A 13,196-nucleotide genomic window follows, 5' to 3' on the forward strand; every position below is an offset into this window, starting at 1 on the left:
CCCCGTCCCGCCCCCCACCACAGTTGTCATTCAATATCAGAATCACCTACTAATTGTTAGCCTCATCTATCACTAATTTCACTTCCCCACCCTGCACGTTTAACTTTTGCCCCGTCCCGCCCCCCACCACTGTTGTCATGAATCACCTACTAATTGTTAGCCTCATCTATCACTAATTTCAAGTCGTGCAAGTTTTTGAAATACTGATTGGCATGAGTGATTGTGAACATTTTTGGAGTCACACGTCATTTTTTTCCTTTAAAATATAAAAACGACATATCAAAAAAAAAATAAATCAAAAGGGCCAAATCACTCTTGACGGAGCAATTTTCTTCTGAAAAAAATTGACCGTTAAAAGAAATAAAAATTGCTGCCTTAGCAGCGATTTTCTCAAAAAAAAAAAATCATTATTTTTTTAAAATCGGTGCTATAGCAGCATTTTTATATATAAAAAAATAAAAGTGAAATCGCTGCTATAGTAGCGATTTTTTGTTAAGGAATTAAAAAAAAAACATAAAGAACAAATTTTAAATTACATAAATTTTCGGCGACAGCCATTTAAAAAAAAACAAGTTTTTAAAAGAAAAAATCGCTGCCGAGATAGCGATTTTCAGTTTTTTTTTTTTATAATTTTCATTAAAATCACTGAAAGCGTAAAGATTTTTTTAAAAAAAGCTTTTTATGAAAATCGCTGCCTTCCCTTTTTTTTTTTATTAAATTCTCTGCAAGGGTAGGATTTTTTTTTTTAAAAAAATTAATCTCTTAAACAAAATCGCTGCTATAATGATTTTAAAGAAATAATGATTTATTTTTTTTGAGAAAATCGCTGCGAAGGAGCGATTTTTATTTCTTTGTCAGAATAAAATCGCTCCGTCAAGAGTGATTTTACCCTTTTGGTTAATTTTTTTTTTGATGTGCCGTTTTTATTTTTTGAAGAAAAAAATTATCCTTTTGACTCCGAACTCAACATTTTTGCCTCCTTTTCTTTCTTTATTAGACCAAAAACTCATCGATTGTATTATTAGATGAAACGTACATCTATCCTACGTTACGTAAATGTTAGGAATATATCACCTAAAAACCTCATGAATAATTATAATAAGACAAATATAGTATAACAATATTATCTTATCAATTTTAGGAACATATCACCTGAAAACCTCGTGAATAATAATCAAAATAAAACAAATATTATTGTATGACAAAGCACGTATCTTGCAAATCCTCCTACTTTATTTCATTTTGACATTTTGTAACCTTCTGCTTGTATTTATTTCAAATCGAGAAGCAACAGTTTTGAAAGGAACTACAACCATTCATACATGTGAAAGCTAATTTCTAATTGCGTGCGAATTTTTAATTAGCTACATTACCAAACTATTATATTTATTACTCCACTAAATAAATCACAAATACGGAATATTAACTAATTGATCAATTAGCCTAATCATTTAAATTACCTATTTTTTCTGTTCTGTTAATTTGTCCCTCTTACATAACTAGCCCTCCTGAATGAATTAGTATACATGAACACAATTTATTCTTGATTTTAAAAAAAAAAATTAAAAACTAGGCATTGTTTTCTTGTCTTTCTCAAATATGACAGAGAGCATTTCCTTGCTTAATTATTTACGTATCTGATCTTTTCTTATTCATTGATTTTTAGTTATGTCACTAGAGCAAAATGACTTGTTAAACTGTTCGATTTTAAAGTCGGTTTTAAGGCGGAGTTCGTCAAAAAAATATTTACAGAGCAATTTTCTAAAAATAAACTAAGTCTTTACACAATATATAATATAAATTTCTTATATATAGTTTAACTTTTATATATCAACAACACTAATAACATAATCTTTCATTTAATATATAAAATTGCATATCCATATAACTTAAAAATACGTACTATAAACTAATATCATGAAAAACAAGGTACATGATGCATGCAATATACGTAAAATTGCACTATCTATGTGACTTCAATAGTATTATCAATGTAGATAGATTAAAATTTTCAAAATTATACCATAAAATGTTTATTAAATACTTTTTATGTTGTAAAGGAGATTTTAAAAAAAAAATGAAGAAGTCAACTTCATCTATATTTTAACATGTTCATTTAAATAATACTCCATTAAATTTCAATTCTTACCAAAATAATATTGTTCACATTAAAATGAAAGTCGAAATTCTGCGAAGGGTCATAAAAATTTAATTTTCTTAAAAGTAATTAAATAAATTTTCTTAATTACTTTTGGATGATGATTTAATAAGTAAAATAATTTTTATAACAACAGTTAATCATATACTCCATCAGTTCATTTTTACTTGTTTCTTATACCTAAAATAAAGTTTTCATTTTTACTTGTCACTTTCACATATCAAGAAAAGACAAATTTTTTTCATATTTTACACTTAGCATTAAACACTATTCTCCAAATCATTTTTCAAGACTCAATACATTAAACATTAATTAATAGGTAGAAATCTTCACGGTTTGGATAAAAATCGATCCAAGCCAAAAAATCGAATCAAAATGATTAAATAAACCAATTTTATTTGGGTTTGAGTTTGGTTTGCTTTATATTTCTAGAAATCGATAGTAGTTGATTTGGTTTTGTTCAAAAAAATTCGAAGAAATAACTGAATCGAACTGATAAATCATATACTAATATTTTATTATTATATATGAATAATATATTTATTTTAAAATAATTTTAAATATCTTTTATATGATTTCAACAATTTAGTTTATAATATATTTATGAAGACAAAAAATTCAAGACGAGAACATTAATCTTATTGGTTTTATCTATATAAGTGTCTATCACAATTCTTGGTGGGATTAGCAATACCACTATCTCTTCCTTCTAGATCAAAATGGTGAATTTTGAAGTTTTTTTCACACTAAATTTAGTGATCCAAAACTCTATAATGTTAGTCGTCTTTTTTCCCTCTTTTGAATGAATCATTTTTTAGTTTTTGTGTATGATTAATAGAGTAATCGAATCGAACCGATAAATGTATATTGAATTTGATTTGATTTGATTTTAATACTTTAAAAATTAAATAAATTGATTTAGTTTTTGACCAATAATCGATCCAAATCGATTTGCATTGTGAACTCCCATATTAATAAGGTAGTGTGATAAATATTTATATCAAAAATTATTTCTTACGAATTAAAATAGTAATAAATAAAAATAAATGGATGAAATATAGAGAACATTACCGAGTGAGCAGTGGAGTCCTTGGGATGGGAAGTAGACAATTAATCAGTATGAAAACAATTTTTTTTTAATTTTTAAAGAACTTAGTTTATTTTTTCCGACAAAACACCCGAAGAGATCAAACTATATGACTTATACAGAAAATTATTGTTTTGAATGACAACGCATGTTTTTGATGATGAAGTGTTCTCATTAATTAGTGTTGTTGGGCCAATTAATGGCATTTGCAGAATTAATCAAGATTATTTTTGTCGGTCATCGTTCGTAAAAGTGTTACTATTATTTAATTATTAATTATAATTTTTTCACAAATTTAAAATGTTTTTTAATTATTAGCTACGTTGATCTATAGTTTTTTTGATAGTTTAAAAATATATATAAATTTAATTTAAATATTTGTAGAATTTATCTGAATCCCTTATCAAAATTAAGTATTTTGACCTTCATACTCTAAATAGATTCACATAAATTGTGATGGAAAAAATAATATAAATCTTTTTGTATATGTAAAAGTTACTTGAAACATTACAAAATAAATAGTAATATGCTACCTTATGCAAAATTAAAAATAGTGTTGAATGGAAATGACAACTTGCATCGTTTAATATTTTTTTTGGCTTACATAGTTTTTGATTTTTTTTTTTTATCTATTTATAATATCCTGAGCAAACTGTACAAATAATTAAAGCTGAAAAATATATTCAATGACTAAGGACATCTTCAACCCTACAATATATTTTACTGTCCAAATATAGAGTTTTCTATTTTTTCAGACAACTAACTTCAACCCAATTCTCTATTTTACTTTCTAAAAAATAACTTTCTCTCTCGTTAATATTATATTACTATTTCTAATTCATTCTTATTTTCTTATTTCATAATATAAATCATTTTTTTCATTTTCCCAAATAATTACTTTATATAATTTTCATGTGATATAAATTTATTTATTTTTCAAATTCTTTATTTAATATAGAAATATATTTTATTCTAAATTTTTAAATAACATAAATTGCAAGAAAATATAATATAATATACAAATTAATGGGCAAATTCAAATAAAAGTGAAATACAATTACATAAATATTACATAAACACTCAATTTTCAAAATTATTACGTTGCTCTCATAAATGCTCTAGTAATATATTATGACGTTCAAAATGAGCATTTTTGTCCTCAATTTTTAAAATTAAAATTTTCATCTTATCATTTTAATTTTGTATATTTTTTTATAGTGAAACTTAATAATAAAATCAAATTATATTATTGACGAAAATTAAAAAAAAATAAAAAACTATTAATTCAAGACTAAAGTAGCATATATTAAATAATATATTTTTAAAAATATTATAATGTATTTAAGAAGAATTATGAATATTAGATATTTAATTATGACATTAAATGTAAAACAATATGTTAATTAGAAAGTAATAAAAATAATAATAAAATATTAAAAAAGTGAAATAGAGAGTATGAAACTGTGAATAGTAATTCTTCAAATTTAGAGAACTACTATTCACCTCTCTAAATTTGATGAATAGAGAGTTAGGTAAAGTCGTTTTTAAGGCGGAGTTCGCCAAAAAAATCTTCTAAGATTTGGCTAAGAATTACAAATCAATTTTCTAAAAATAAACTAAGTCTTTACACAATAATTTAATAAATTTCTTATATATAGTTTAACTTTTATATATCAACAACATAATCTTTCATTTAATATATAAAATTGCATATATTAATATAACTTAAAAGTACGTACTATAAACTAATGTCATGAAAAACAAGGTACACGATGCATGCAATATACGTAAATTTGCACTATCTATATGTGACTTCAATAGTACGTACTATCAATGTTATAGATTAATTTTTTCAAAATTATATTATAAAATGTTTAGTAAATACTTTTTATGTTGTAAAGGAGATTTAAAAAAATTAAGAAGTCAACTTCATCTATATTTTAGCCTGTTCATTTAAATAATACTCCATTAAATTTCAATTCTTACCAAAATAATATTGTTCACATTAAATGAAAGTCGAAATTCTGCGAAAGGTCATAAAAAATTATTTTTCTTAAAAGTAATTAAATTAATTTTCTTAATTACTTTTGGATGTTGATTTAATAAGTAAAATAATTATTCTAACAACATTCAGTCATATACTCCCTCAATTCATATTTACTTGTCACTTATACCTAAAATAAAGTTTTCATTTTTACTTGTCACTTTGACATATTAAGAAAAGACATTTTCTTTTTCATGTTTTTATCATTAACATTAAATATTATTCTCCAAATCATTTTTCAAAACTCAATATACTAAACATTAATTAATAGGTAGAAATCTTCACAGTTTGGATAAAAATCGATCCAAGTAACAATTAAATAAACCAATTTTATTTGGGTTTGAGTTTGGTTTGCTTTAGATTTCTAGAAATCAATAGTATTTGATTTGGTTCAGAAAAAACCCAAAGAAATAACTTAATCGAACCAATAAATCATATACTAATATTTATTATTATATATGAATAATATATATATTTTTTAAATAATGATTTCAACAATTTAGTTTATAATATATTTACGAAGACAAAAAGGTCCAAGACGAGAACATTAATCTTATTGGTTTTATCTATATGAGTGTCTATCGTAATTCTTGGTGGGACTAGGAATACCATGCTATCTCTTCCTTCTAGGCCAAAATGGTGAATTTTGAAGTTTTTTTTCACGGTAAATTATATTTAGTAATCCAAAACTCTGTAATGTTAGTCGTCTTTTGCCCTCTTTTTAATTTATCATTTTTTTTAGTTTTTGTGTATGATTAATAGAGTAATCGAACCGAAAAATGTATATTGTATGTTTAATTTGACTTGGTTTTGATAATTTAAAAATGAAATAAATTGATTTGGTTTTGATTTAGATTAATAACCGATTCATATCGATCCATGAACACCCATATCAATACAGTAATGTGATAAAATATTTATATAAAAAAATTATATCTTAGTGAGTATACCAACTCAAATAGTGATAAATAAAAATAAACCGATAAACTATAAAGTATAATTTAGGAGAACATTACCGAGTGGGCGGTGGAGTCCTTGGGATGGAAAGTATCCAATTAATCAGTATGAAAACATATATGAAACTATTTTTAAAGAACTTAGTTTATTTTTCCCGACAAACACACCCGAAGAGATCATAGCATATGACAGAAAATTATTGTTTTGAATGACAATGCATGTTTTTGATGATGAAGTGTTCTCATTTATTAGTGTTGTTGGGCCAAATGGCAGTTGCAGAATTAATCAAGATTTTTTTTGTCGGTCCTCGTTCGTAAAACTGTTACTCCCCTGTTATTAATTACTTGTCTATTTTTAAATTGACACATCTATTAAAAAAAAATTATTGATATAATGAATTTACTATTTTATCCCAATTAACTATGAATTAGATGAATTAAAAACTTAAGGTTTTCAAGAAGTTCTACCTTTTTCAAAATAATTAATTGAGGGTATAATAGGTTAAAAAAATTATCATTTCTTGATTTGTCAAAATGGACAAGTAATTAGGGATAACTAAAAATGGAAAAGTGGACAAGTAATTAGGGACAAAGGAAGTACTATTATTTAATTATTATAATTTCTCATAAAATTTAAAATAGTTTTAGTTATTTTCTACGTTTTGATAGTTTTTAAATATATAAATTTATTTAAATATTTGTAGAATTTTTCTGAATTGTTTATCTAAGTTAAGTATTTTGACCTTCATATTCTAAATTATTTCGCATAAATTGTGTAAATAAATACTACTTGTAGTAAATATATGCTACCTCATGCAAAATTTAAAATAGTGTTGAATGGACAGAAATGACAACTTGCATCGTTTAATATATTTTTTTTTGGCTTACATGGTTTTTGAATTCTTTTATCTACTTATAATAATATCCTGAGCAAATTGTACAGATAATTAAAGCTGAAAAATATTTTCAATGACTAAATTGGCCCTATAGCAGATAATCCCTCTTATTTTATATATATATATATATATTATTTTTTTTTTCTTTTCCTAAAATTAATGTCTGTCCCTACAATCCATACTACAACAAAATTCTGTAGCAAATTGAAAAAGAAGTGTCTGCAGAGTTCATTTACCAAGAAGGCTCAAACACCACGAATTTACAGAAAATATGATAAAAATTAAAGTAATAAAAAGATAAAGTTAGGGCAAATAGATTAATTCAAAAGTCATACTATAGCTAACGCCAAAAAAAATATTAAATGATGCAAGCTATTATTTTAGTCCATTCAAGTAAAGTGCATCTAGATTATACAATATTTAGAGCAAACTGTACAAATAATTAAAGTTGGAAAATACAATGTTAAAATGACTTACAAGTTGACCTCATGTGTACTCTGTATAAATGATACACGTGTATTAGATAGGTTCTCAATAAAATAAATATAACTATATAAATACACGTGTATTAGATAGGTTCACAATAAAATAAATATAACTATATAAATACACGTGTATTAGATAGGTTCACAATAAAATAAGGGAAAATACATAATTACCCCATTAAACTAAGACCTGTTTTTTAAAAAGACACCTAAACTTTGCGGGGGTTCTAATACCCCATCAAACAATTAAGAAGTGTTATAAATATCCCACTTTTTAGTCAAACTCAATTGCAAGAAAAGAAGTGTAGTCACGTACCAATTATTTTCTGCCACGTATTAAAATTATTTAATTTTTGATATTTATTTTCATTTTTATTTTTTCTTAATAATTAACTTTATTTCCATTTCTCCTCTTTCTTCTTCAGTTCGTTACTCTAACCTTATGCTCTGTTTGCTGTAGAGCAGCCACCATCACCGACAGTTCTTTGGCGAAGCCTTCATTGTCGTCGCTGCTCTTCATTTTTTTTTTTTTAGTATTTTCAGTGTTTTTTACAACCATTAAACAACAATAAAAAATTATAAGTAAATAAATATATACAATCAAATCACTTCAGCTCTTAAGTTACTCAAATAATAACACATCCAAAATCAACATAATGGAGTTCTATAGTACTAATCTCTAATCGAATAATACCAATAGATCGAAATTTTTAAATTTACCTGCTAAAAAGACTTCATTATCAATTAACTTTTTCTATAAAGAGAACCATGAATTTTCAAAGAACAAACTTCACAATTTTATTTTATTTTTGAAAAAACAGGGGATAAAAGAAGAAAAGTGAACAAAGAAAAACAAGAATTTAGGGAAAACAATGGCAAAATGGAGCGATGTAAATGGGTCTTCTAAGTTGAAGAAGATAAAAAAAAGGTAATTGATTTTTTTGAGTTTGAGTGAAGAAGAAAATGAAAAAGAAAGAATTGAAAAAGTAGAAAAAAAATATTTCTAATTAAATAAATACGGAAATAATTTTATTTTTTTACTTTGGCTAAGTTCACTCGCTATTGGAGAGTGAATTACACTCTACATGCCACGTAGGCTCATAATGGGTAATACATTCATTCTAAGTAAGAACAAGGGGCTAATAGGACCTCCGCAAAGTTTAAGTGTCTTCTTCAAAAACAGGTCTTACTTTAATGGGGTAATTATGTATTTTCCCATAAAATAAATATAACTATGAAATAAATGACTATAACTTAAGTTCCTAATTTATTCTTATCATTAATTATAGTCATTTTTATTATATTATATTTATTATATTCAAATGATAATATAGTAATATTATTTTCTATTTATAATTTTGTTTTTAGAAGTGCGTAAATCCAACAATGCACAAGTATTATTTAACATATGAAATATATTTTATAATCACTGAAGCCATCACCATACAGATAATCCATTAACAAATCGTGATAAGAAGTTCAAATTAAACCATCCCCATAAACATAATAAAGTAATTAGCTTAAACGATCTCAATTTTACTAACAGCTCCCATGAATTTAGCATCCTGTCCCATGGCATGCAAAGTTTCAGGGGTCAAACAAGCTTCAATGTCGATACTTCCTTGTTCTGCACCACAAAAGATTGTCATTTTCCCATCATGTTTGTTGCCAGCGCCACTTCTCACCGCAACGGGTCTCCCCCATCCAAAGTTATTACCGTACACATCGAAGCGCGGCGAGCTGCTAGCAATCAAGCTATTAGCAACCACTTCACTCTTTTTCACTATCTTTGGATTCTTCACCCAACTTTGATAAAAATTCATAACCTCTTCATGGGTTTGCGTGGATACCACCTTATTCATTTGCAAAGCAGCCCAACCTGAATTCAAATTTAATTTTTAAAAATATATCTAAAAACACAATATTTAATCCTTTCTTACTGAATTTTAGTTGTTTCCTAAATATTTTTCGTATTTGGAACATTATAAAATAATTATATAAAAAAAGAAGCCCTTTTAATTTCTCACTGACCTGAATCATGCTCCAACATCTCCCTAGCGGTGGTTGTCACGTTCACAAAATGCACAGCATTTCCGAAATAGCCTTCAGGTAAATGCGGCTGAAGCCTTTGCCTTGCACCTATAAGTAATTTGAAACTAAATTTTTCGTCAGCGTTCGTACCACAACGGCAACGGATAACAGATTGCCACAGATGAGCCAAAACGGCTTGTAATGAAGAGATACAAATCTTTTGGTGGTTTCCATATTCAGAATTGGCTTTGGTTTTGAGTTGAGCTATGTTCTCCTTGCTAAAATGGAAAACTCTTTCTTCTAACAAAGGTAGATCAAATTCATCATGGACATGTTCCTTAGATAAAGGTACATGAATTGGACTAGCAACAAATTCAGGAAACCAACGGTCCAGAACCGGCGGTTTATTAACAATAAGATTGGAATCGCCATTGCGCGCTATTTCAGACCAACAATTGAAGAAATGCCAAAATGAAGTCCCATCCGCTACACAATGATTGATAGTGCAACCAATGAAGAATCCGTCCACTAGCTCAGTGACTTGCACGGCCAACAATGGTTTCGAAACACCTGGTATACAATTAAAATTTAAAATGATTCACACGATTTAAACATATTATATTAACATACATACATAAATCATTCAACGTGTATGACTCATAAAAAAGAGTCACGTGTTGAAACTTAAAGGGGTTATGAGTACTTAAAAGTGTACTCTCTATATAATTAACAACGAAAACTTTTAATTTAGGGTTGTTCACATAATTATTATTTAATATCACCTTCATAATTGCGTACTCCATTGAGTGGAAAGAAAGACTTGACAATCTTTGGCATGTAAGTTTGTTCCAAGATATCAGCCACAGTCAAATCAGGTGCAGTGACATATGTGAATTCAGCTCCTTCATTGTTGCAATCAACAAAGAAAGATAAGGTGTCATCACTGTTTTTACTAGCAACAAGTCGACCTGCGAGGAGAGGAAAATGATTTAGAGTATCAGAGAGTGAAATTTTTAGGCGATTGATAATTTCTGATGATGATTTTGCCAACTCTCTATGTTGCTGAAGATTTGGTTTATGAAAAAATAATCCTTTTTGGATAGAATCCACTGTGAGGAGTTGAAGGTCCCATGGAGTTAACTGGATTTTTTTTTCTATGGATTTTTGGGACCTAATTACACATGTTGATACTACTTGAAGTTTTGTCATCTCTGAATATTTGTTGCAGAAGCTAAACTGAGGAGAATTCACTCATACTTAATGGGTCATGGCTCACATGTTTATATATAGAAAAAAATATACCTCCTAGGGCTAGGAAACTAGTAGAAAGAGACAAAGACCTAACAAAATTAATAGTCAGGGGTACTTAATAAATTAATGATACTATTTAATCATTTTTTTCATTTTTTATACCGTTAAAAAAAGCACGTACTATAATACTAGTTTTATATTGCTTAGTTTGGTTATCCATCAAGTTTTCGAAAGTAAGTGAGATTTTTAGAATTTTGTAGTTTTAAATTAAATATGCGTTTTATATGAATATTTTTTTTTTCTGAAAATTTCAAAAGTTTGGAGCTGATTTAAAACATAATTTTTATTTATTTATTTTTAAATAAAATAAATGATAATGATTAATAAATCAAAATATTTAAAAAACAAACAGTTTTGATTAAAAAAATAATTTGATTGACTCTTAAATTTTAACTATATCACATAAATTGGGATGGATGTTAGGAACTAGTTGACTAATATAGTTTAATTACATGCTGTTAGTGAAAAACTTACAAGATAACAAAAAATACAAGATTACAATTGAAAATAAAAATGAAGAAATAAATCTCTTCAGGCTGAGGCGCGGATATCTCGCTCTCTTTAAGGAGATTCAAACCCACTGCAACAAATTTTTCACCGATTCAGCAATAGTCCTCTTTGACTTGTCCCCTCCAGGATACAACAACCTTCACAAAGTATAACTCAACAACTCTGGACAAGAGTTGAGCCCAAAGCTCCACAAAAAAAAAAACACCTCCCTTCATGTAATAAGAACTCTATTTTTGACTAACTCTTTCACTTTATATTTTTTTCTTGTGTGTTGTGTGTCCCAAACCAAATGAAGAACACCACTATTTATACTAGAAGAAGTCTTCCTAGGAATAAATAGGAAGATAATGAAGTGGTAAATAGTGAAGATAAATGGCCTTAGCACATATGTTACATAGGTTACAAAGAATAATAGAGAAATAAAGAATGAGATAATGAGAGGGGTACCTAATGTGATCAATGGCTGATGAACATGCTGCCATGCTGCCAAGGTTCCAACGTTCACTGGAACGTTTCTGCCAACATTATATGGCCACAAAGTCAATGGCCAAATGCAGGAGTAATTAGGCAACATTAAGACACCAAAATAATGAGCAAATTTAATATAAAAAATAATATTAAAATGCTCAATAACCAACCATCCCTCACTCATTTTAATATTAACCAAGAGAGTTTATCAGTTGAAGGAATAGTACTATGCATAATGAAGGTGTGCTCTTCATTGAACCTCCACTTAGTGAAACAGTAATTTCTACTTCAGAGTCGTAGTAGTCTCATACTTGAACTATGACTGCTTAAGGGAAATAAAATATCACTGCTCACATATAATAATCAAGGTGTTGACATGAGCTTTAAAGTCAGCACGTTATGACCATGTGCTATCCCGATTTCATGAGTGCTTTTGAGAATAAATCAAATTCTCATAGGAAGTAACCTACTTTCACACATCACATTGGTGAAATCTGTCAAGAGTGCTCATGTAAACTTAACACTCTACCCATACAGGCTACATATATTCATTAAGAGTTTTATCAACTCAACCTTCACAAACAATAGGAAACAATGCACTCGCATCATAGGGAGGGAAATAAAAATATAGTGAATTTTTCAGAACAAGTCATCATATGATTAGTTTTTCCCTTTGAACCTGGTTATAGGATCTCTAGTCCCGTAGGTTAGATTTCCTCATATATGACTCAAAGATTTGTAGGCTTCAATCCCATCCCCCTCGATGTGCTCTAGACCTTTTCTCTTGTTAAGGCCTTAGTAAGAGGATCTGCAAGATTATCACAAGATTTGACATAATCAACATTAATGGTACCATTTGTCAAATATGATCTTATATTACTGTGTTTCCTCATTATATGTTTGGATTTACTGTTGTAATAATGGTTTTAAACTCTACCAATCACAGCGGTGCTATCATAATGAATTAAAATAAGAGGAATTGGTTTTTCAAAATAAGGTATTTGAAATAATAAATCTCTTAACCAATTCGCTTCCTCACTAGCTGAAGCTAAAACAATTAGTTCAGCCTCCATGGTAGAATTAGCAATTATAGTTTGCTATTTTGATCTCCAACAAATAGCACCACCACCTAAAGTGAAGACATAACCAATGGTAGAACAGGAATCACCTGATAAAGTGTTCCAATCTGCATCACAAAAACCTTCAAGTACAACATGATATTTTTTCTAAAACAAACCACAATTTTTTGT

General features: G+C 27.6%; 1 protein-coding gene across 1 annotated transcript; it reads right to left on the reverse strand.

The window, feature by feature from the left end:
- Nucleotides 1–9,146: 9,146 nt before the first annotated feature.
- LOC125822069 (uncharacterized acetyltransferase At3g50280-like) lies at nucleotides 9,147–10,955 on the reverse strand. The gene is made up of 3 exons (XM_049501439.1): nucleotides 10,440–10,955; nucleotides 9,658–10,227; nucleotides 9,147–9,505 (listed from the first exon to the last, which is right to left on the reverse strand). Exons 1-3 carry the CDS (start codon nucleotides 10,864–10,866, stop codon nucleotides 9,147–9,149), a joined length of 1,356 nt encoding a protein of 451 aa, XP_049357396.1. The 5' UTR covers nucleotides 10,867–10,955.
- Nucleotides 10,956–13,196: the final 2,241 nt, after the last annotated feature.

The sequence above is a fragment of the Solanum verrucosum genome, unplaced genomic scaffold, assembly GCF_900185275.1.
Source record: "Solanum verrucosum unplaced genomic scaffold, falcon-dt-bn FXZP01000103.1, whole genome shotgun sequence".
Classification (NCBI taxonomy): Eukaryota; Viridiplantae; Streptophyta; class Magnoliopsida; order Solanales; family Solanaceae; genus Solanum; species Solanum verrucosum.

What these genes read in the sequence shown, in the direction of transcription:
- LOC125822069 (XM_049501439.1), bottom strand. Translation starts at nt 10,866, where the DNA reads ATGACAAAACTTCAAGTAGTATCAACATGTGTAATTAGGTCCCAAAAA. An exon ending in TGGAGTACGCAATTATGAAG is followed by an intron (nt 10,228 to 10,439) that starts GTGATATTAAAT and finishes ATTGTATACCAG; the next exon opens with GTGTTTCGAAACCATTGTTG. An exon ending in GATGTTGGAGCATGATTCAG is followed by an intron (nt 9,506 to 9,657) that starts GTCAGTGAGAAA and finishes ATTTGAATTCAG; the next exon opens with GTTGGGCTGCTTTGCAAATG.